The sequence below is a fragment of the Notamacropus eugenii genome, chromosome 4 (genome assembly GCF_028372415.1).
Source record: "Notamacropus eugenii isolate mMacEug1 chromosome 4, mMacEug1.pri_v2, whole genome shotgun sequence".
NCBI classification, from domain to species: Eukaryota; Metazoa; Chordata; class Mammalia; order Diprotodontia; family Macropodidae; genus Notamacropus; species Notamacropus eugenii.
In genome coordinates this window covers 52,987,774-53,011,758 of record NC_092875.1, presented here as the reverse complement: position 1 = coordinate 53,011,758, position 23,985 = coordinate 52,987,774, and the positions used below count along the sequence as shown (strand labels likewise).

The following is a 23,985-nucleotide window of genomic DNA, read 5'->3' as shown; positions in this document are numbered from 1 at the left end:
CTAATAGAGAAGTATAAATGAAAACAACTGTAAATTTCATTTCACACCTATCAGATTTGCAAAGATTGCAAGAAAGGAAAAATGACAATTATTGAGGGGATGTTGGAAGATAGGCACGCAAATGAATGGTTGAAGAAGCTGTGAATTGGTGGTACAACTATTCTAGAAAGGATTTTGGACCTTTATCCCAGAAGTCACAAAACTATGCACATCCTTTGACCTGGCAGTACCATTAATAGGCATATACCTTAAAGAGATGAAAGATTCATATGGTTTGTGAATCTAATGGAATACTGTTGTATAACAAATTATGAAAGGCACAGATGAAAAATTGCATGAAATGATATAAAAAAAAGTGAGCAGAGCCAAGAGATCAATTTAAACAGTGGCTACAAATTATAAAGAAAAGCAGTTTTGTAAGATTTAAGAAGTGTGATCAATTCAATGACCAATCATGACTACACAGCACTGAAGGTAAAATATGTTTTCCACTTCCTGAGATATACAGAATGAGAGGCACATTTGTGGAAATGTTTTGCTTGCCTGTTTAGTGCAAGGGAGGGTTTTCTTTATTTTTTTTGGAAGGGGAAAACTGAAGAGGAGAGAGGGAGGAATGATAAAGCTACAAAAAGAAAAAAGAAAAGAGAAGCATGATATGAACGTCAATGAAACTGTTTATTTTTAAACTAAACAGATGAAAGCAGAGGGAGACTCGGAGAGAAATACATTCAGGATAGCTTTGGAACAAAAAGAACCAAGCTGCATGTAATGAAGATGCATAGTTTTATGCACAATTCTCTTTTCCCATTCTTCTTGGTATATCAAATCCTATACATTGGTGTTTGTCAAATTCAGAACAAAAAAAATTGCAGTTAAGAAAAGACAAAACATGTGACATGTTCAGTGAACAGGAAGAGGCCAGCAGTCTCTGGTCTAAGGACTGGGAGAAGCACTCTAACTGGACAGCATCTAAGTTGATTAAGGCTTTGAATGTCAGGTTGAGGAGTTATGATTTTCTGCTGTAGGATGAGTGGGTGAAGGGTGAATAGGTAATTATTAGTGGTCAATGCATGAGAAGTTAGTGTAGGGTCCCAAAGGCTGATTGGGGGAGAAGACAGTGAGGGCAAGGGAGGGTCTGTGGGAAGCAGTGAAAAGAGCCCTGGATTGAGTTAGAACCCCTGAATTTGGGGTCCAGTTCTTCTGTTTATGAACTGTACAGCTTGGGCCTTCAATGTAGGTCATTAGATTATGATTTCCTTGAGGACAAGTACTATTTTTGCCTCTTTTCATATCCCCAGTGCTTAGCACAGTGCCTGGCACATAGTAGAACCATTGTAAATGTTTATTGATTGACAGGTGGCAGTCTAGTGTAGTGGAAAGAATAGGCTATGGAGTTGGAAGGTCCATGTTGAAGTGCTTGTCCTGTTATTTATTAATTGACTGCCCTTGAACAAGTCACTAAGGTTCTCTGAGTCTCACTATCCTCACCTATAAAATGAGATAATCTTGAAGATCTCTTCCAGATTTCTATCCTAATGATTCTCCCAGTACTAGACATATATACCTAGGAAAATACATGGATGCTAAAATATTCATTGTGATGCAAATTACAATAGAAAAGAATGGGAAACCAAGTAGATGCTTGTCAGTTGTGTAATCATTTAGCAAGTTGTGGTGTATGAATGTAATGGAATATTTTCCTTGGGTCTATGCTTGCTTTCTCAGTGTCTCTGCCTCTGCTACTTGAGACTATGTCCCACTCTGGGATCCAGGACTGGAGCTCTCCCAAGTATAGTGGCTTTCAGTCCCTGTGCCCTCATAATGTTCTTGCTTCTGGCCAGCACTAGGTAAAGTATCCTTGCTACTCCTCGTCTGCTCCCTGCACCTCCAGCAGCATAGATCTTAGCAACAGGCATCCTGGTACCATCCTAGACCACTCCACCACTCCTTCTCCCAGGAGTAGGAAATACAAGGAAGCAAAAGAAAAGCAAAAAATGAAGAGAACCACAGCATCAACAGTTCCCTTTTAGCCTATCTTGCGACTTTTGTCCTGCTACAAAAAAGAGCTCATCAGGATCTAAATAAAGTGAGAGGGTGAAGAGGAGGACACCAAACCATAGAATTATCAGAGACTTTTCAGCTGATCTGTTTTTCAGGGAGTCATTTCCCTAGGGAAAGTCACTATACTTTGTATAGGTGAGGCAACATTGAAATAGGTTAGGTGCATAAAAGATCTATACAGTGGAAATAAGAAGAAAGGAACTAGGGGAAGGGGAGGACCAAGAAAGGTCCTGCTGAAGGTAGGATTTCAGCTGAATCTTAAAGTAAGTCATTCACTCTAAGTGAGTACCTAAATAGGGCTTAGCCAGAAAAAGGTCAAGGTCTCCCATTGCATCCTGGGCCATCTCCAGTCATCCTGATGAATATCTTGTCGTTGGATCTAGATGGCCCAGGTAGGGAAGTGAGGCTGATCACCTTGCACAGCTCTCCTTCAATCAAAACAAAGTGCAAGTCATGTCATCATTTCTCTGATGTCATGGTCTTCTTTGAAAACGAAGGATGAACACAAAAACAAGCAAAAAAACCCAAAAAACAAAAAAGGAAGCCAAGAGGAGGAAGAGAAGGAACATTTCAGACATGGGGGACAGCTGATTAAATGGCATAGAACTGGGAGATCGAACATCCTGTTGAAGGAAAAGCAAGATCTGGGAGGGAAATGGAAAGACATCTAAGAAAGGGAGTTGGGCAGGAATGTCTCCAAATAGGTGTGTTTCTACTGGTTTCCTTTTCCAAGTGCAATGCTAAATAGTAAATCCATAGAAGCCTCCTCATCCTTGAAGTTCACTTCACTTCTGGACTTTTCATGCTAGAATTACATTTCCACTCTGGAGACCTCTTCCTCTGATTGGCTGGTTCCCTCAAACCCCCATTTTAAACAAAAATGTCCAAGCCAGTCATGTCATTCTTCTCTAGGCTGCACTCTTGACTCACTAGATATTACCAACATCTGACCAGGTAGCTGTCTCCCTCACTTCTGTTTTTTAACTCCCTTTTATGAGTCTTGAATCTAGGTAGCACAATAAATAGCACGTTGGGCCTGGAGTCTGGAAGACCTAATTTCAGATCCAGGTTCAAATACTTACTAGCTGTGTGACTCTGGATAAGTCATTTTACCTCTGTTTGCCTCAATTTCCTCAACTGTAAAATAGGGATAATAAATAAAATGGGGATAATAAATAAAAGGGAATAAATAAATAAATAAATAACAGAATTCCCAGGGGTTGTTGTGGGGATCAAATGAGAGAACATTTGTAAAGTGCTTAGCACAGTGACTGACACATAGTAGGTACTTCAAAAATGTTTGTTTCCTTCCCTTCCTTATTTTGTGTATCCCCCCCCCCCCCATTAGAGTATAAACTCCTTAAGGGCAAGGACTGCTTTTTTTTCTGCTCATATTTGTATTCTCCTTGCTTCCACAGTGCTGGGCATACTGTAACTACCGAAAAAATGCTTCTTTTGTTACTGCTAAATCTGAGAATCTATGAAGACATTCATATGTGCCCTGGGAGAATGAAGTCTGCTGTAGAGTAGGGACTCCGAGGCAGAGAGAAATATCTTGAGTCATATACCATTTCATACCCTAGAATCGAACTCAAATATGACCTATTAAAGGGTTAATCAAAAGTGCTTTTGCATCACTGCTATTGAGGTTGATTTATACAAGAAATACTAGAGAAGTGTTTGGAAGCTTGTCACCATCTAGTGGCCAGATAAGATAAGGCAGCCACTGAGTAATTTACCAGACCTGGGAGGGGATGGTTGTATAGAGTGCCATCTGATGGTCAATTGATATATGGTACCCAGCTAATTGAAATCCTTTGCCGAAAAATTATTACAATGACATGCTTTCTTAACCAAAGGGTTCCATGACGCGCCAGGGCCACAGAAGCATTCCCAAGTTACGTCCTGAGACTTCTGTGATTTCTGGTCATGTATGATATTAAATTTCGATCCCTTGAAGTTTTCCATTGGTCTCCTTGGCTTTTCCAGTTTAGTACTCACACAGTGATCTAGACTTTCAGTGTCATGTTCCATCTATGACTCAAATGATTCCTCCTCAGAACGGCGTGTAGAAGAGGGGTTGATCTGTAGAGTTACTCCAATCATATAACCTATAGAGAATGTCACAATCTAATTAGTTTCCAGGGACTGGGGCTGCCCCTAAGATGATTTGGGAGGATGGATAATTGTTATTAGAAGAGCCACCTTCTGTGAGACCTATAAAACCGAGCCGATAGACCTCCCAGCCATTTTGTCTCTTTCACTTGTTTCTCGATTAGGACCCAGAGCAACACTCATAAGAGAATACTTGGGTTTTCCAGAGTGGTGTACGTGTGTATGTAAGGGAGTGTGTATGTGGGAGTAAGATGGATTGGAAGGCTGAACATATGTATAATTTCTACCTCCTAGAAACTGATAATGATTGCCTAGGGACACAAGCACATGAGAGTTGCGTGCTTTTTTGCCAACATATCCTAAAAGAGAAAAAAACAAGAGGCCTGAGAAGGACTTTTCCAGTTAAGTGGAAGCAGTAGCTAGGGCAAGTTTCCACAGAAACTCATGACAGAAGCAGACATGTGTCTCCATGACCTGAGAGTTCAATTCTTGAGTGAAGGCTTTGCTCCCGCCCAGGAGGTTTTATTTATAGGCAATGAACTTGATCCCAGACTTGAGACTTCTAGCTAGAGCAGGGAAATTTCCCATCAACTCTAAGAACTTGGGAAGAGGATTTATTTCCTGAATGATCCCAAACTCCAGAGCTTGGAGTTCTAATATGCTAGAGAGAAGGAGCCTTAGAGCTATAGGAGCTCTGAGGGGTTCAAACTACCCAGTGGTGGAAAGAGACCTGAGCATTGCTACCTCTTGCTCTTTAAATGAATTATTCAGACAGTGAAGTTTTAATAGAAAAGGAATTGTTTACTTAGCAGTCCCCAAATGTGTTCATATGCTGAGTGGAGTCTAAATTGCAAAGTGGTTTCACAAATCTGGTGGGGTTTGAGATTATGTATTACTCTGTAGAAAATTATGACTCACCAGAATGTCACCTATAACTTCAGGTTTTCTCCATTTATGGGCTTTTGGAAATCTAGGCAATTGTTGGCTTGAGTGCCTGTACAGGAGGTGAGGACTCTTGCTGAAGTCTCCTGGTATATGGCCCAACTTAGGGAGACAGGGAAAGATAGTAAGTCAAGTACCATGCATCTTAAGAAAGAAATTCAGGCCAGTCATTTCTTCATTTCCCAGCTGACTGCACTCTTCTAGACTTCTTTATTATGCCCGCAAGCTAGGTACCTTTCCTTTTCCTCTACCCCTTTCAATTTACTTTTGTGTGTGGTCTTTCCTCCACTGGATTGTAAACTCCTTGAGGGCAGGAATTTTCTTTTTCATATTTGTATCCCCAGCTCTTTGCACAGTGCCTGGCACACAGTAGGCACTTAATGTTTATTGGCTGACCGAAGGGAGAAGGACCTGGAGGCTGATAGACATCAATGACTATGACCATCAGAATGTATAGGACTTGGTGGTTCCAGGGCATCTTGATTCACAACTCAGGACTGAGAGTGGTCACACTATCTAGACCCCTATAGAGTCCATGCTTCCACAGAAACAGGCGGAATCTTCTTTCCTCAATGTAGGTGCTTTTCCAGGACTTCAGTGGGGATTGGGGGAAGATGAGGGGCTGGATAGAATGTATATTTCTCTATACACCAATTTTACTCCCAGGGAAGAGCAAGATGGCCACACAGCTCAGACCATGGGTGCCCTAAATGTCAGAGGAACAGGCTGACCAGAGGAACAGGCCATTCCTGAAAATGTTAACTCCTCGTTGGCCCTCTGGGCTCATCTCACCATTCCCATTTCCCTTTTTTCCAAAGAAAAAGAAACTCCCGTAGGCTAGGATAACTCAAGCATAGTGTCAGGAGAAATCAGTGTAGGAGCATACATCAGCCAGCAAAGGCTGAGAGGCATCTGGGCTAGTAGCTGGTAGTGGATCTGGGACTTGGGTATATCACTCTCTCAAATCCATAATCCTGCTCCCAAAACCCCATTTCCCCAAACCATCTCCTCCCAAAATGCTCATTGGATATTTTGGAAATAAAGGATGATAGACACAAATTATGATGGGGAACCAGGGTAGGTCCAGCTGTGTTGCCACCTGCCCTGATGTTACCCCTTTCTTCTTACCTAAGACAACCACTCTCTAGACCTTACACCTGCCTGACCTACAGAAATCACGTCCCATCCTTCCACACATCCTTACCCACTCTGATAAGGGAAGATAGAGATCTACCAGTCAAACTTCAACAAAAAACTCTTGCATAATTGAATTGCCAAATGAGTATCATGATTGAGCAAGCATGGTCAATAACGTACTTCCTCCATTTGGATCTCTGTATCTTTGTGAGGTACTGCCCACATCTATGACAGCCATTAAAACGAAGTAGTTAACTACTGGACTGAATTGAAAATCAGAACTTCAAATCTCTGTTACAAGAAATTAAACTGAGACTTTCAAAAATAATGAAGCATAGTCAACCATATTGCTCTCAACAAAAATACTGTAATTTTGGAGGGCTTTTGTATGGTTAATATGTCCATTAACATTTCATCTTTATCTTAACCCTTTGTAATTTCTATTTTTATGTAAGCTGTATTACGTAAATAATGTTATCATGGTATTACATGTATATGATTTGAAATAAATCATCATGCATATTGCAGGTATATGATCAAAAATGTTATACTGATGGAATATGTGATTAGAAAAGTTTGGGGACAGGACAGGCCTCAAAAATCAGTTCAAGGACATCAGCTCAGGGGAAAGATTAAGGGAAAGATCATTAATCCTGTGTAGAGATTCCACCTTTCCCCCCCCCCCCTTCCCTCAAGTTCAATACAGGTGGGGAGAAACAGATAGGGAGAAAAGGGGTTCTGGGCCAGTTTGGTTTTGTCCTATGGAACTGAACGCTGAATCAGAATCTGGGAGATTTCTCATATTGATTTGATCTTCAAGTGGTCAGTAGACCAGCCATGCAGAATTCATCCTTGATTTGGACTGTCTGAGGCCCCTGTGTCAAACCAGGCTATATTGTTGGAACTGAACAATGCTTTTTGGTTGTGGACAGCCGTCTTGACACCCCAGGGCTGGAGAAGGTTGAGAGCGTCTGTGATTTCACTCGATTCCTGCTCTCCTGCTTTTCTTTCTCTGACTGTTCATCTCCGGTGCCCTGTTCTTCTAAATCACTCCTCACGTCGTACGGTACCTGAGAACCAGACAACGAAGTTGGAGTAGACACACAGAGAGAAAGAAGGACAGACAGAGAAAGAGAGGGACAGTCAGAGAGAGAGAGGGAGTGAAACATAGGAAGCAGTAGAAATACAAGGGGTTAGAAAGGATGGGGAGTAAGAGAGAGAAAGATGGATGGGGGAAGGGATAGATATTAAGTGCCTACCATGTGCCAGGCACTGTGCTAAGTCCTTTACAAATATCTCATAAAGAGAGGAAAATGTGCAGACAGACAGAAAGGAGGGAAGAAATAAGAAACAGGTAGACAGGAGAAAATGATACAAGGAGGGATTGGGAAGACAAAGAGAAAGAAGAAACAGAGAGATAGAAAAGAGAAGTCAAAGAGAGAAAAGAATTTGGATGAGAGAGTCAGGAGAGGTAGAAAAAGGGAAAAGTGGGAAGTGAGAGGGAAAGAGGAAAGGGCTTTGGATGAGACTTTCCTCCCTTCCCCACCTCATCCCCCAGTCGATTCAGGCCTGCTTGGTGCCTACTGGCATTAGAATACCAGGCCTGAATCCTCATTCCCTACCCCCCACCCCTACCTATTGCCTATACTAGCTGCATATATTTTTCCCTCTATGATTTCTATTCACTTGCCCTTCAGCTGCTGAAATAGCCTCTGTGACAACAGGCCAGCAGTCTCACTGAGTTATAGAAGAATCAGGTGCCAAGACCAGGGATAGCCTTTGTACACACCTTGCCCAAAATAACAAATATGTAGAACATGTGAAGGATGAGGGATGCCCAGAAGATATTGAGAACCTGAAGAATCATCAGGAGGGCATTGCTGAAGTAGTACCCAAAGAAGGGTTTATGGTTTTCCATGGAACTATAGTAGGTACTGTACAGGATCCTGTTGAAAAGAAAGAGGATTCAGGTAATGGTAGGGTCCAGGCAACCAGAAACATTGTTGGGACCTGACCTCTAAACACTTTGTGTCCCAGGTGAGACCTCCTCTTCCAGGAAGGGGATAGGATTTAGTAAAAAGCCCTATGTATGGGGGAACAGTATCTTGAAAAGATTCACAGGCTTCCTAGCCTGACCAGGAACTCATTCTTGCTGCTTTTTAAGAGGCAGGTTTTGTTAGCAGATAATCCCCCAAAACAAAGACTTGTGGGTACTAAGATCCCCAGGACTCACGGTCACTACCCACACAACCTTTCCCATGTTCTAGAATCAGGCTTACTTGTATGGGAGGAAAATAAGTCGGCAAATGAGAAATACCACGGTAAAGATGACAAAGGTAATTTCACTTGAATTCTTCCACTGTGCATAGTTGACCATCTTGCCTGCCTTAGAGGAGATGAGAGAAAGAATCTTACAATGACATGATCTAAGATAAGAGGGACCTCTGGGGGCATCTTGTCCATCCCATACTTTGACTTCTCAACCACTGATTGGTCATCTAGCCTCTACATCATTACATCCAGCAAAGGCGATCTCATTCCTTCCCAGAAGCAGCCTATTACACACTTAGACTATTGGGAAGGTTTTCATAAGAGTCAGCCCAAATCTGACTCTGTAACTTCACCACTCACCTGGGGCCAGACAGAGCAAATTTAAAGTGATAGCCCTGTAAACTCTTGAAATAACCTCTCATGTCTTATTCTCTAATTCCTGAGTTTTCCCTGAGTCAAGCATCTCCAATGCCATCGACTGACCCATGCTTGCCATGAGCTTCACAATTCTCTCACTATCTCAGACACTCTCATCTGGAAACTCTCCAGCTCATTGGTGCCCAAGATTCCTCTCTGATAGCTCTAATCCTTCCATAAGTCTTTCCCAAATGTGGATCCTAGAGCTGTACAGAGAACTCCAGATGTGGTCTAACCCAGACACAGCCCAGAGAGACTGTTACCTCCCTTGTACAAGACATTGGACTTCTGAATGCAATTCAAGATCTCACTAAATTATGTCACTCTGTAGACTCTCAATAAGTTTGTCATTCATTGAAAGACCCAGGGCTTTTTCCATAGAAAGCATTGTCTAACTACAACTCTTCATCGTGGGATTATAAGTGTATTCTTTTTTATTTTTTAAATCTCAAGTATAGAACTAGATGTGGCTGTAGTAGACTGATCACTGGACATGGAATTGGGAGCACAAGTTTGTCTCCAGTCCCAACACTTATTGGTTGTATGACTCTGGGAAGGTCACATAAGTTAAGTGACCCATCCTGGCTGAGTTTTCCTTCATCCAGCCCCACCTACTCCCTATATTTAAAGATCCTTCCCTGCCTCCCACACATACCCCATCACCTGCCAAATTCTGACTGCAGATTGTTGCAGAATTCAGGACTAGAAAAAGTCTCAAGCCAAAAGTGCAGACCATAACTACAAGAAGATAGCAGCAGGCCTGATTACTGGACTGCTGTGAGTATAAGAACATCTGGGGTCAGATATTCCATGCTCTTCTCTGGCCCTGAAGCCCCTGTAAAAATGAGGCTCCTAGGGGCCCACTTGGACAAGTGAGTTGGCTCACTCACCTCCAAGAAGATATCAGAGACATCATGGATCAACATCACCAGGGTCCCAATGCGTATGTAGTTGGCACAGTAAGAGAAGTAGATCAAAATGATGACAGAAAAGTGGTGGATGATTTGCTGTTTGAAGTCCTGAGAAGAGGGGGGCAGCCATGAGGCCAGAACCTTTGGGATTTCCCATGGAATGAAGCTGGCCTCGCCTTTGCTCAGAGTGAGTGGATCCTGATCCATGCAAAGTTCCCTTACACTATGTCACCCATGACTTGGAGCATCCTCTGCAGGAAGGCCTGGGGCTTTTAAGAAGAGGCCAAGGCACTTCAGGTGAGACATATTGAGAAGTAAAATGAGATGAGGTGGACAGGAGAGATTTGGTGGGTCACGGGGAAGAGAGACAACATGATGGGAGAACTGGAGACTTGCTTGTTTACAGACCCAGGGAGAAGAGCTCCAGGGGGCATGCCCTTGTTGAATTGAACTACACTGAACTGACCTCTGAGGTAAAAGCTTCCTTGTCTAACCTTCATAAGAGCACATTGATTTGAGGTTGATCAGGTCTGTTCTTGTTGCTTCAATGGGACAAATCCCTTTTGATTACACCAGGGATTCCGGGATAGTCCTACAGAGCCAAATCTAAGTTCACACTTTTTCGGGAAGGGCAGGAACTGGAAGCTGGCCTCCCTTTCTTTCCTCTTGGGTCTTTTCCCAAAGCCTGGGATCCCACCACACTCACCTTTCTTTTTATGTCAAAGGATAAGGTAATCAAGAGGGAGAGGTAGAAGCCAAACTCCAGAAGGTACCACCAGTATATGGCAGGCTTCAGAGCCTGAGGGTCAAAGAAACCGTAAAGTCAGATCATGGTACAGAAAGAATCAGAGGTCTAGGGGAGACAAACTGTTTGGAGAGAACTTTTCTAGAATCAAAGACTATGCCTTGCATCTTCTCTGCCTATGTCTGGGCCTCTTGATCAAAGGACGCCTGAGACAAGTCTTCCCCAAGTCAGACTCACCACATTATCTTTTTCTGATGGGGTTATAGTAGACTAGGTCAATATTGAAAACAGATTTTCACATACATTGTAGCTAATCATTTAATAAAATTTCTCATGCTATTCTTGTAGAAAAAAAATAGAGAAAGAGTGACTAGTTGATCCTATGGTTAGGTAACTCCAGACTTAATTGAATGGGCCCAACAGGTGGTCATTAATAGCTCAATGTCAACTTGAAAGGAAGTTCCTAATGAAATGTCCAAGATATCAGTGTTAACCCCTGGACTTGTTGGCATTTTTATCAATGACTTGTAGAGGGAGAGGGGAGACAGGAAGCAAGTTTATCCAATTTGTATATGACACTAAGTTAGGAGATATGACTATCCAAAAGGCTATTGATCAGCTGGATAGAATAGTTAGCTAAATATAACGCAGATACATCTAATAAATGTACATTTGGGTTAAAAAAAAAGTCAACTTCCTAGATGCAAGAAAGGGAAGCAGTTGATTAGAGAGCAATTAGTATGAAAACATCTGTTTTTCTGGTTTTTTTAATGGCCTGTAAACTAGCTCCATAGGAGATAGCAGCATGATTTGAAAGTAAATACCAACCACACAAACCAACAATAACAAAAGAAGCCCCACAAAACAAAACAAAATTTAAAAAACCACTAACTAAATGTTAGACTGTGTTGTGAGATAGTGTTTTGGATTAGGCAGGCGACATTCCCACTGTCCTCTTCCCTGATTTCCAAAGTGACTACTCTGCATCTGGGGTGATGGATCACCCAGAGCCTGAGGGCTCAAACTTAGAGTTCATTTAATAAAAATGTGTTCAAATATCTTCCTCCCTCTGCCTATATGTTCCCTTCTCTAAGAAGTTCTCAAGAGAGCTCAAAAGAAGTTAAGGAAGAGAAAAGCTGATAAAAGTCACCCAAAAGGAAGTTTTTAAAAAATTGGCAAGGAGGTTCCCTGGAGTCTCTGGAGCTCCCTGATGAACTGCTTTTAAATTATTCTTGCCAAGAGGGGACATAGCTCAGTCATCTTGGGGACAAAATTAACTCCAGCCACCCCAGGCCTGGCTTTCTACTTCCTCGCTCAAAACAGTCCGTGCTGGTGTTGTGGAGTTTAATCCAGGCTACCTCAGTTTCACCAGTACCCTGGCCAACAACAGCTGGTCAGACCACACTTACAGCATTATTTTTAGTTCTGGGCATTGTAGGTATTGTGTTGGTAAACTGAAGCAGGCCCAAAAGAGGGCAACATGGATAGCAGAAATCCTTGAAATCATGCCCTGCCATCCTCTAACCTCTGAAAATATTGACCTTGGAGAGGGGAAGTAGATGAGACAAGATATGTGCTTCAAGTGCTTGCAAACAAGGAAGACCTTCAGTTTGGCCTCACAAGGCAAACCAGAGCAATGGGTGCAATATCAAAGAGTTCAATTAAGGCTAATGTAGGGAAATACATCGTAATGTTTAGAGCTTTCCAAAAAGAGAATGGACCATGCTCAAGATCTCCCAAAAAATATTCGATGAGCTCTGGTTAGGTTTGCCATAGGGGAGATTTCTGTTCAGAACCAGCCTCTGAGGGTCCCTTCCAACAGTGGGATGCTGGGATTCAGCAATTAGGATCCACTTTAATGGGCATCTCGGATGCCCACCCTTGTCCTGGGGCTGCTCACCTGTTTAGGGAATCCATCCCAACATAGTTCAGGCTTCCAAAACCATGGCTCCTGGAAGGAAAAGGGTTAAATCCCTGGAAAATGCCTCATTAAGGTCAGCCTCCATAGGCAGTGGCTCTGCTCCATAGCTTGAGGTGGTCATATCCCCAGGAAACTCCAATAGGAATATTTTAACCATACTTTGTAGAAACACCCATCATTTCCCTGGCTTCACCTTTCTCTTTCCTTCTCAGGGAAGCAGGTCAGAGTCAAAAAGAGGTCAAGGAGAGCTTTGGCCCTAGGTCCCTACTCTGGTCCTTCCCTCTAAGTTATCTGCACCTGACCCTTCTGTGTTGACTATGGCATAGCCTGAACTGGAGGTGGGGCTAGAGTAGCTTCTCAAACTGGCCACCAACACAACAGGGGATGACCAAATTGTACTCCCCATTGGGATACCTATCACTTTAGGCACATACAAACTGAGCACCCCACCAGTCTGCCTATCCCCACATTCTTCTTTTACTCCAGACTAGATGTATTCTCCCCATAATTCTTGACTCAATGATCTGATGCCATCATATGCCATTATTGCATTTTACTCAAAATTTCTGATCCATTCTTCCTACTTCTCAGATGGGCCAATCTAGCTGCAGAGCCCCTGGAAAGGATATAGTCATGCATTCCTCCCACCCATAGGGACATGGAGGGAAGGTGTGGAATGAACAAGGGGAAAAAGTAAAGATGAATGAGAGAGCTAAGGAGGGTTGAGAAATACTAAAAGGGCAGAGAGGGACCAAGGGGAAAGAGATGAAAAGGATGAGGAGACAAAGGGAAATAGAATGGACCAGGCATGTAGGAGGAGAGGGATGAAAATGAGAATGAAAAGGAATGAAAAGAATGAGAATGGAGAGGACAAGAAGGTACAAGGGGATGGATGGTGTAAGAAGAATATGAAGACATAAGGGAAGGAAGAGAATGGAAATGGGTAGTAAAGATGAGAAAGGTAAGAAGAAATGGGACAAACAGTTTGAGAAAAGAGAGGGTGAATGTGGTCAGAAATGAAGAAGATAAGAGGGTATAAGGGGAGGAAAGAAGATGGAAGGGGTAGAAAGAGGGAGAGAGAAATATAACATAGAGATTGATGGCACACAAAGGACAAATGGGGATGGATGGGACATATGGTGAGGTTGGGATAGGACATACTCACATTGTAGACAGTGAGTAAGCCTCCAAAGAAAGAAGAAAAGTAAAATATAAATTTCCAACTGAAAATAAAAAACAAAGTTAATTAGGAGAGGATGGGTTTAATGGAAAACTGTATTGCTAGGGTGAGTGGATTGACAGACAGATGAAATGGGCTTCTGCTTCCTTGGTCAAGCCTGATCTCATAATCCCCTAATCCCATAATGGACTGTTTGGAGCCACTCCTCCATCAGGTTCCCTCAGCTCACCAAGCTTCGGAGAATTTCGCACTCAGTAACGGTCGCTCCTGGTTTCTCCGATGTCGAAACCAGCATTGAACTTGCCTCAAAGAGAGGTTGCATTGGGTGGCTAGGTGACTCATCTGAGCCTGGGGACAGCAGAGGGCAAGGGATTTAGAAGTGGAGCAGAGAAAGGGAAGACCACAGACCTAAAGACTATATGGAAAATGTCCTCTCCACCAAGTTTGCCTAGTCCTCCCCACCTGCTTCCAACACCCACTGCCTACTCTGCCCCAAGAATTTCACAGGGAATGGGAAGGAGAAGATAGGGTTGCCTCTTCCCTTTCCCAGAGTCAGTGGTATATGTTCACCTATTAAAGCATTCATCAAACCACACCTTGGTCCCTGTCAGGGTTTTCTTGCCCGTAGGGCGAAGAGGGAAGAAAAGATCCATGTTGAAAGAATCTCTGACAATACTAAACATGAAAGGGACCTCAGAATTCAATTCAACTCAACATCATTTTAAAACACCTAGTATGTTCTAGGTACTGTACAAAGACAAAAAAATGAAACATTCCGTGTACATAAGAGGTAGCAGTTAGGTACTATGGTGGCTGAAATTTTTGGACTTGGAGTCAGGAAGAGCTGGGTTCAAATCCTGCCTTGGACTCTTACTAGCTGTGTGATCCTACTCTTTACCTCTTAGTTTCCTCATCTGTAAATAAAAGCATCGACCTCACCAGGTTACTAAAATATCAAATGAGGTAACACATGTGAAGTGCTTTGCTCACTTTTGAGAACACTAAAAACAGGGAAATAAGGAAAAAAGTCATAGGAAGTGGCACTTGAACTGTGGATTAAAGGACTGGAGGTGAGAAGGGAAAGCATTCCAGGCATAGGGCAGAGCTTGAGCACAGAAATAGGAGATGAAGAGTTGCTCACCACAAACAAGCAGGTATAACTGGGACATAGAAGGAATGACAGGGATTAAATGTGTAATCTGCCTGAGAAATAGGCTAACAATAGGATGTAAAGGGATTTAAATAGATGAGTTTGTATTTCATCCTAGTAGTAATAGGGAGCCACTGAAGCTTCTTTATCAGGTGAGTAACAATGAAGACCTGAATTTTAGAAATGACCTATTTAGCAGCTGTGGGAACTATGGTATGGAGAAGAAAGAGGTTGGATGCAGGGGGACCAAGGGGAAGGCTATTGCAATAATGGGGACCAGAGGGTTATAATTACGGTGTGAGTGGAAAGAAGGGGATGAAATGTGAGAAATGTTGAGGTGGTTGAATCAATAAGATTTGGCCACTGATTGGCTATGGGTGAGAGTGAGAAGGAAGAGTTGAAGATGATTCCTAAGTTGCAAACCTTTATCCACTTTAGAAAGTAAAATCTGGGAATGACTTAAGAGTAAATCAGGTTCAGTCCCCTCATTTAACAGATGCTTAGAGAGGGGGACATGACTTGGCCAAGGTCACACAGCAAGGCATTAGCAGAGTTGAGATTAAAACCTAGTTTTTGCGAGCTCCTAATCCATTTTGATGCTAGAGCTTGGTAGATCTTGGTGTTCATAACAAGAATTGCTCTTCTGAGGAGAGATGGCACCACAAGAAGCTTGTTTGTGAGTCAGTCCTGGGAACATAGCCTCCTCTATCTGTCCTGCTTCTTATTCAGGAACTAGTGAATCCCTGCTAAAGGGAATTGTGGCTTAAACCACTGGGCTCTTTAATAGTATTGTAATTTGGCCCCTACTCACCTCTTTTGGATTCTGACTCTGGGTACGGAAAAAGGACTCTAGGATGGGGTTGTGAGAAGCTTTGATCTTGCGGCCATCACGCACACCCATGAGCCTGCTCAGGGGTAATGCAACAGTCCTAGGAGAGAAGACAGAAAAAGGTTAAAATCTAGGAGAGCCTTCTATATCTGAAAATCTGAACCTTGGGGAATTCTCTATGGAGCAAGGGCATGGACCATGCTCAAAAATGTCATTCCTGGTTCTGAGTGGAGAAGCATTGGATGGCCTGCTTTTAGCCATTGCTGAATGCCATTGAGATGTGATAGAGTTTCCTTATTGACTGTACAGCCAGAAGAGCTGCTGACTTATTGAATGTAAGAAAGGAAAAAAAGATAATGTCTACTTTCTCAGCCTCTTTTCTTCTCTGACCTACTACAGTTTATATGTACCCAAGTAAGTGAACCGACATATTAACATTTAACTAAACTAGTCCACAAAAGGGACAAATGACATAAAAAGATTCCAACAAAGAAGAAACTACAAATTGAAGATAGCATTAATGTGTTCTCCAACAACTACATGATGAGGTAAAAACAGTGGTGCTCTAACTAAACCTGAAAAGGAGCCAAAAACTTTGAAATGTTTTTTATTTAATTCAATTTTATTCAATTAAATCCAATCATTCAAAATATTGATTCATAGTCAATTCGGTTAATAAGAAACCTTGCCCTAAGTCAAGACAACAAGTATTCATTAAGTACTAACTACGTACAAAGCATTGGCCAAAGCACTGGGGATACAAATAGAAATAAAAAGACAGTTCCTGTCCTGAAGGAGCTTACGTTGTAACTAAGGAAGGCATCAGGTAGAGTGGAGCTGAAGTGAAGAGGGGAAGATAAGACACCTGTATTGGGGACATCATGACAAGATCTTGAGAATTAAAGATAATTCATCTGGGCTCAAAATGGAGGTTCCTGGAGGAACTCACCAATGGGACAAGGGTATATGGTGTCTTTAGATTTTAGTTAATTATAGTAAAAAGCAATAATTTAAAAAAGATACTTAAAAGCTAAATTTTTGTTGACAAAAATGAAGAGTTTCACCCATTCTTGAAAACCTGAAAACTCAAGCCTGAAAACCGCCTGTTCATATCATTTGACCATTTATCAATTGGGGAATGACTTTTTTCTTATAAATTTGACTCAGTTTTCTATATATTTGAGAAATAAGGCCTTTATCAGAGATCCTTCCTTTAAAAAAATTTCTCCGGTTTTTTGTTTTCCTTCTAATCTTGGCTACTTTTGTTTTATTTATACAAAAGTCTTTTAATTTAATATAATCAAAATTATTCATTTTACATCTCATAATGCTCTCTATCTCTTGTTTGGTCATAAGTTCTTTCATTATCTGTAGATTAGACAGGTAAAATATTCCATAATCCCCTAATTTGCTTATGGTATCAACCTTTACGTCTAAATCATAATACCCATTTTGATCTTATTTTGGTATATCGTATGACATGCTGGTCTATACCTAGTTCCTGCCAAACTATTTTCTAGCTTCCCCAGCAGTTTTTGTCAAATAGTGAATTTGTGTCCTAAAAGTTTGGATTTTGGGGTTTATAAAGACACTGAATTACTATTATCATTTACTAGTGTATATTGTGCATCTAATGCATCCCCCTGAACCACAACTCTGTTTCTTAGCAAATACCAGATTGTTTTGATAATTACCATTTTATAATATAGTTTGAGATCTGGTCTGGCCAGGTTACTTTTTTCACATTTTTTTTCATTAATTTTCATTAATATTCTTAACTTTTTTCTTCTCCTGATGAATTTTGTTATTATTTTTTTTAGCTCTATAAAATAAATTTTTGGTAGTTCAGTTGGTATAGCACTGAATAAATAAATTAGTTCAAGTAGAATTGTCATTTTTGTAATATAATGGCTTGGCCTATGAGAAGTTAATATTTTTCAAATTGTTCAGATTTGACTTTATTTGTATAAAAAGTGTTTTCTTAGAGGTAAGGCCAAAACAAGGACTCACCTGACCTCTCACAAGTTCCCCTCCAAATAGGTTTAAAATAATGCCACAAAACAAATTCTGGAGTGGCAAAACCAACAAAAGGGAAGGCTGAAACAATATTTTAGCCCAAAACAACTCAGAAGTTTGGCAGGAAAGGTATGTCTCACTGTGGTAAGAGGGAACACAGTCCAGAACATGCTGTAAGGCACCAAGCCCTGGCACAAGCCAGCAATGACATGGCCTCTGCATAAAGTAGCCAGCAGCCATGCTTCAACAAGCCAGCAACAGACTTTTGGGGCAACTAAATCTATGGCAGTGACTTCGAGAGCTCAGAGCCCATAGATAGTAAGGGAGATTGGGCAAGTGGTGAGGAGATTACACTGGGTCCAGGACTCTGTTATACTGGATTGCAGTCCTAGGGCAAGAAGGAACACTAACACACTAAAGAATGTGGCTACAAGAAAATGGGGACCCTGATCATAGTGACTACAGGGCAGAAAACAGTGAGAAAACTCACAGACCAGAGGACAGGGCAGGACAGCAGTGACCACACATCTCCTTAAATCATGCCCCCTTGGAGAAACTAAAAACATACAAACCCCCAGAACTGAAAACAACAGAAAAAAGTGAAGCTTTGGATAGAACCTCCTCCACCCAGGGGCAAAGCACAATTATAACATAAAGCTAAAAGTCAAGAGATAAGCTGGAAGAACAAGCAAGCAACCAAAAAAAGAACCTGAAATTAGGAGTCACCTGACATATGGTGACAGAGGATATCAAAGAAGAGGACAACAATATCAAAATGGCGACATCCATAGGAGCAAAGAAAAATGTGAACTAGTCTCAGGTCCAAAAAGAACTCATGGAAGAGCTCAAAATTAAAAAAAAAAATCAAAGAAGAGAGGTAAAGGAAAAATTGGGAAAAGAAATAAAAATGATGTAAGAAGAAAACAACTCCTTAAAACATAGAATTGGCTAAATGGAAAAGGAGATGCAAGCTCAGTGAATAAAATAATTCCTTAAAAATTAAAAGTGGACAAGTGGAAGTTAATGATTCCACAAAACATCAAAAAACAACAAAACAAAATTAAAAGATGAAAAGTAGATGATTAAGTGAAATATCTCATTGGAAAACAGATCAAGGAGAAATAATTTAAGAATTATTGGACCACATGAAAGCTATGATCAAAAAAAGACCTTAGACATAATATTGCAAGAAATTACCAAAGAAAACTGCCCAAATATCCTAGAAACAGAGGGCAAAATAGCAATCCAAATAACCCACTGATCATTTCTTGAAAGAGATCCCTAAATTAAAATTCCCAGGAATATTATAGACAAATCCCAGAGCTCCCAGGTCAAGAAGATAATACGGAAAGCAGTCAGAAAGAAGCAATCCAAATATTGTGGAGCCATGGTCAGAATAACACAAGATTTAGCATCTTCTACAAGAATGGATTGGAGGGCTTGAATATGATATTCTGGAAGACAAGAAAGCTAAGATTACAGCCAAGAATCACCTTCCAGCAAAACAGATAAAACTTCAGGGGAAAAAAATTGATATTTAATGAAGTAGAGGATTTTGAAGTATTCCTGATGAAAAGGCCAGAGCTGAATAGAAAAACTGACTTTCAAATATAAGAAGACTCAAGAAAAGCATAAGAAATTAAACATGAAAGAATAATAAGGATCTCAATAAAGCTGAACTGTTTATATTTTTATATGGGAACATGATACACGTAATTTCTAAGAATTTTGTCATTATTAGGCAATTAAAAGGTATTTACATAGACAGAGGGCATGAATGTGAGTTGATTATGTTGGAATGACCTCCAAAAAATGAAGGGATGAGAAAGAGGGATGCAGTAGGAGAAGACGGAAAGGAGAGGTAGAATGGGGAAGTTTTCTCACATAAAAGAAGAGAATTTTTACAGGGAAGGAAAAACTAAGGAGGGGTGGGCAATACTTGAACTCACTCTTATTGGAATTGGTTCAAAGAGGGAAGAATGTGTGTGTGTGTGTGTGTGTGTGTGTGTGTGTGTGTGCAATAGGGAAATAGGAGAGGAAGAAGGTAAAAGCGAGGTATTAAGTGAGGCAGTGGTTAGAAACAAAATTGATTTTTAAGGAGGGACAAAATAAAAAGTTAGAGAGAAGAAGAGAGAGAAGTAAATGAGATGAAGGGAAATACACAGTTAATAATTATGATTGTGAATGTGAATGGGATGAGCTCACTCATGAAATAGAAGGACACAGTAGGATGAATTAGAAATCAGAATCCAACAAAATGTTGTTTACAAGAGATACACTTGAAACAGAGACATGCACAGAGTTAAAATAAAGGGCTGGAACACAGCTGAATGTATTTTAGCTGAACTAAAAAAAGACAAGGCTAGTAATCATGATCTCAGACAAAGCAAAAGCAAAAATAGATCTTATTAAAAGGGATAATAATGGAAACTATATTTTGCTAAAAAGTATCATAGACAATGAAGTAGTTGCACAAATTTTTACAGCAAATTTCTCTGATAAAGACCTCATTTCTCAAATACAGAGAGAATACAACTGAGTCAAATGTATAAAAATAAAAGCCATTCACCAATTAATAAATGGTCAAAGGAAATAAACAGGCAGGTTTTTTTGTTATTTTATCTGTTTACAGTGTTCTACAATCATTTCCATATACCGTAGTTTTTTTCCCTTCCCTCCCCTTCCTTCCCCCTACCTCCCCACTCCCTCCCTGAGGCAGCATACAATTTTATATAGGTTCCTATTAAATATATTCCTATTAAATACATTTTCACCTTAGTCATGTTGCATAGAAAAATTAAAATGAATGTGAGAAATCATAAAACAAACCAAAACATAATACAAAAGAAAATGATCTGCTTCATTCTGCGATTGAATTCCATAGTTCTTTCTCTGGATGTGGAAGGCATTTTGTGTTCATTGAGAATTTTTAAGTCCTTGCATTGCAATGAAGTACTAAGTCTACTAGAAAAATTCCTAGAACACTGTGGTTGTTGCTGTGTACAAAGTTCTCCTGGTTCTTCTCCTTTCACTCAGCATCAGTTCATGTAAGTCTTTCCAGGCCTCTCTGAAGTCTTCCTGTTCATCATTTCTTATAGCACAATAGTATTCCATTACATTCATATACCACAATTTATTTAGCCATTCCCCAACTGATGGGCATCTCCTTGATTTCCAGTTTTTGGCCACCACAAAGAGAGCTGCTATACATATTTTTGTACATGTGGGACCCTTTCCCATTTTTATAATTTCTTGGGGATATAGTCCTAGAAGTGGTATTGCTGGGTCAAAAGGCATGCACATTTTTGTAGCCCTTTGGGCATAGTTCCAAATTGCTCTCCAGAATGGTTGGATCAGTTCACAGCTCCAACAACAATGAATTAGTGTTCCAACTCTCCCACATCTTCTCCAACATTTATCATCTTCCTGTTTTGTCATGTTAGCCAATCTGATAGGTGTGATGTGGTACCTCAGAGTTGTTTTGATTTGCATCTTTCTAATCAATAGTGATTTAGAGCATTTTTTCATATGACTATAGATAGCTTTAATTTCTTCCTCCGAAAACTGCAACAGGCAGTTTTAATGAGAAGAAATCAAAGCTATCTATAGCCATATGAAAAAATACTCTAAATCACTACTTAGTGATTTAGAGAAAGGTTAAAACCACTCTGAGGTACTACTTCATACCTCTCAGAAATGACAAATCCTGGAGGATGGGAGAAAAATAGGTCTACTATTGAACTGTTGGTATACTAACGAATTGTTGATGCAGAAGCATTATGGAGAACAACTTGGAACTAAGCCCAAAGGGCTACAAATCTGTGCATGCTCTTTGACACAGCAATACCACTACTCAGTCTGTATCCCAAAGACATCAAAGAAAAAGGAAAGGGACCTCTATGTGCAAAAGTATTTATAGTACCTCTTTGTTGGCAAAGAATTGGAAATCAAAGGGTTCCTCCTCAATTGAGGAATGGCCGATGAAGTTGTGGCATATGATTGTGATGGAGTGCTATTGTACCATGGGAAATGACAAGGGGAGTGTTTTTAGAAAAACATGGCAAGGCTAATATGAACTGGTGCAAAGTGGAGTGAGAAGAACCAGGAGTCATTGTGCTGGGTAATAGCAATGTTATAATGATAATCAACTGTGAAAGATTTAGCTACTCTGATCAATGCAATGATTCAAGACACTTCCAAAGAATTTAAGATTACAATGCTATCCACTTCCAGAGAGAGAGAGAAATGATGAGCTCTGAGTAAAAACTGAAGTATCATTTTCTCACTTTTTTAGTTTTCTTACTATTTTTTGAAATATAGCTAATATGGAAATATATTTTATATTATTTTGACATGTATAATTTATATTGTATTGCTTGCCTTCTCAGTGGGTAGGGGAGGGCTGGGAGTGAAGGAGAGAATTTGAAATTCAAAATTTAAAAAGAAAACAACATTAAAAATAAATAATGTATTTTAAAAATAAAGAATGGGGAGGAACAACAAATTGTAAGTTGACTCACCTTTCAAAGGTATATCTGACAATTATTATGACAAATGTCAATGGAACAACTGCTAGCAAGTCCTTGGGGTGAGGGTATACCACCTCATCTGAATCTTCAAAGTCAGCCCATGAGTACTCCTGAGGGAACCAATATTTTTCATTCCAAAACCAGTCATATAGACTGACCAGCATCCTGTAAACAAGAGACAGAGAGTTATATGGAAAATGCCCAGGGAGAGGATTCTGGGAAGATGGTGGAGTACTTCAGAAAATTCCAAGCTCTCCAAATTTACCCTACAAACAAGACAAAATTGTTGGGGGTGTAAGCTCAGTTTTCACATGAATAGTCTCAGGCAGGTAAAAGTGAGGACCTCTAAACCTCAGAGTTCTCACGAGGCCCCCCAGGGAACAGCTGGGGATTGAGGTGTGAAACACGGGCTATCTCGTGCATTTCCACCTCTTCTCAGTGGGAAACTTGCTGGGGAGAGCATCCCACCCTTGAGATTGGTCCGTGGTCTGAGCACACCTGTTGTTAATTAGCTAGGGGCTGAGAGCACACCCGGTATTCACATGCAAACTATGCGGTGGGAGAGCTTAAGTAGGGGCAGGAAAGCCTGAAGGCCCTCTTCTGGATGCGAAGTTCCTTCCAGGGGCTCTTTGAGCTGAGGGGCCCTTAGAGGGAAGAGGGTCCCTCCCCTCTTCCACTCCCATCCTCTTGCTGTATGATCCTTGCCCCTTGGGAGGAGGAGGATTCCTCTCTCCTGAGGAAGAATTCACCCTGCATATGTAACTAAGACCCTGAATAAAGCCTAATCCTTGTTTGACTCTGGAAAGTCTCTTCTCTCAACACGTTTATCCAGCTGATCACTGAAGACCTGGACGAAAGGTAAGAAGGCTCGGGTAGCTCATAGGCCTCTAGGCCGAACACAAAATAGTACCTTGAGGAGAACATAGAGCAGCAGTAAAAATAAACAATAGTTAGGACAGAATAGCTGCCCTCCCTGGATAACAGGAGAAGAACAGAAGAAAAATTCCAGAACCAAGTTTTGGTTCCTGTGGAGTGTAAATACCTCCAGATAAATTATGTTGAAACAGCAAGGTTAGCTGAGTTGGGAGACAGTCCCAGCTACAGGACATTTCATCTCCTGGCCCTTGTGTAGAGTTGGGCATCTGAGTGGGGGAAGATTGAGGCTACCTCTGCTGATAAGGGATGCCAGGCTCAGCTCTGGTGCTGGGATGAGATGTGATCCTGGATAAGAAGGAACCAGCACATGCCTGGTGAATGCAGAAGCAGTGGGATGGGGATGCTGTTGACTTTACTTACAAGAGGCCAGAGCTCTTGCTTTCAGTTTCAGGCCAGAGGGGAGACCTAAAGAAGATCCTGAGGCCAGAGGTACTATCCTCCATACCCCAGGACTAGAGGTGATTACAACAAATTGCTACATATTTTTAAATGGGCAGGCAGCAGAGAAAGAACCCAACCAAAGAAAGTTACTATGGGAATAAAGAAGACTGGGGTTCATCTTCAGATGAGTCTATTGAAGCAAAAACAGGCTCTCCTACCCCAGAGAGTAATGCCAAATGGTCACCTACCCAAAAAGAATTCACAGAACTATAAAAAGACTTTAAAAATCAAATGACACAGACTAAGGAAAATTTCTTTTTAATTTTTAAAATTTTTTTAACCAATGGGAAAAGGAGATCCAGAATCTTAAGGAAGAAAATGACTCCTTGAAAATTAGGATTGGGGAAGGGAAAGCCAGAGAAGTTATAAGATACCAAGAAATAA

At 40.9% G+C, this 23,985-nt stretch overlaps 1 protein-coding gene across 2 annotated transcripts in view; it reads right to left on the bottom strand.

Annotated features, from left to right (window-relative positions):
- Positions 1 to 6,602: 6,602 nt before the first annotated feature.
- The window catches only part of LOC140499491 (ceramide synthase 4-like), a 36,308-nt gene continuing 18,925 nt past the window's right edge, over positions 6,603 to 23,985 (bottom strand). The window contains exons 2-11 of one of the 2 annotated variants that reach the window (XM_072600968.1): positions 22,216 to 22,389; positions 15,662 to 15,779; positions 13,930 to 14,048; positions 13,686 to 13,743; positions 12,500 to 12,550; positions 10,561 to 10,653; positions 9,834 to 9,962; positions 8,535 to 8,641; positions 8,045 to 8,201; positions 6,603 to 7,325 (exon numbers count right to left, since the gene is read on the bottom strand). In XM_072600968.1, coding sequence (XP_072457069.1) covers positions 7,146 to 7,325; positions 8,045 to 8,201; positions 8,535 to 8,641; positions 9,834 to 9,962; positions 10,561 to 10,653; positions 12,500 to 12,550; positions 13,686 to 13,743; positions 13,930 to 14,048; positions 15,662 to 15,779; positions 22,216 to 22,388 — 1,185 coding nt within the window. In that variant the 5' untranslated portion in view covers position 22,389 and the 3' untranslated portion in view covers positions 6,603 to 7,145. The remainder of the gene's footprint in view (positions 7,326 to 8,044; positions 8,202 to 8,534; positions 8,642 to 9,833; positions 9,963 to 10,560; positions 10,654 to 12,499; positions 12,551 to 13,685; positions 13,744 to 13,929; positions 14,049 to 15,661; positions 15,780 to 22,215; positions 22,390 to 23,985) is intronic. The other variant, XM_072600969.1, reaches the window with a different exon arrangement.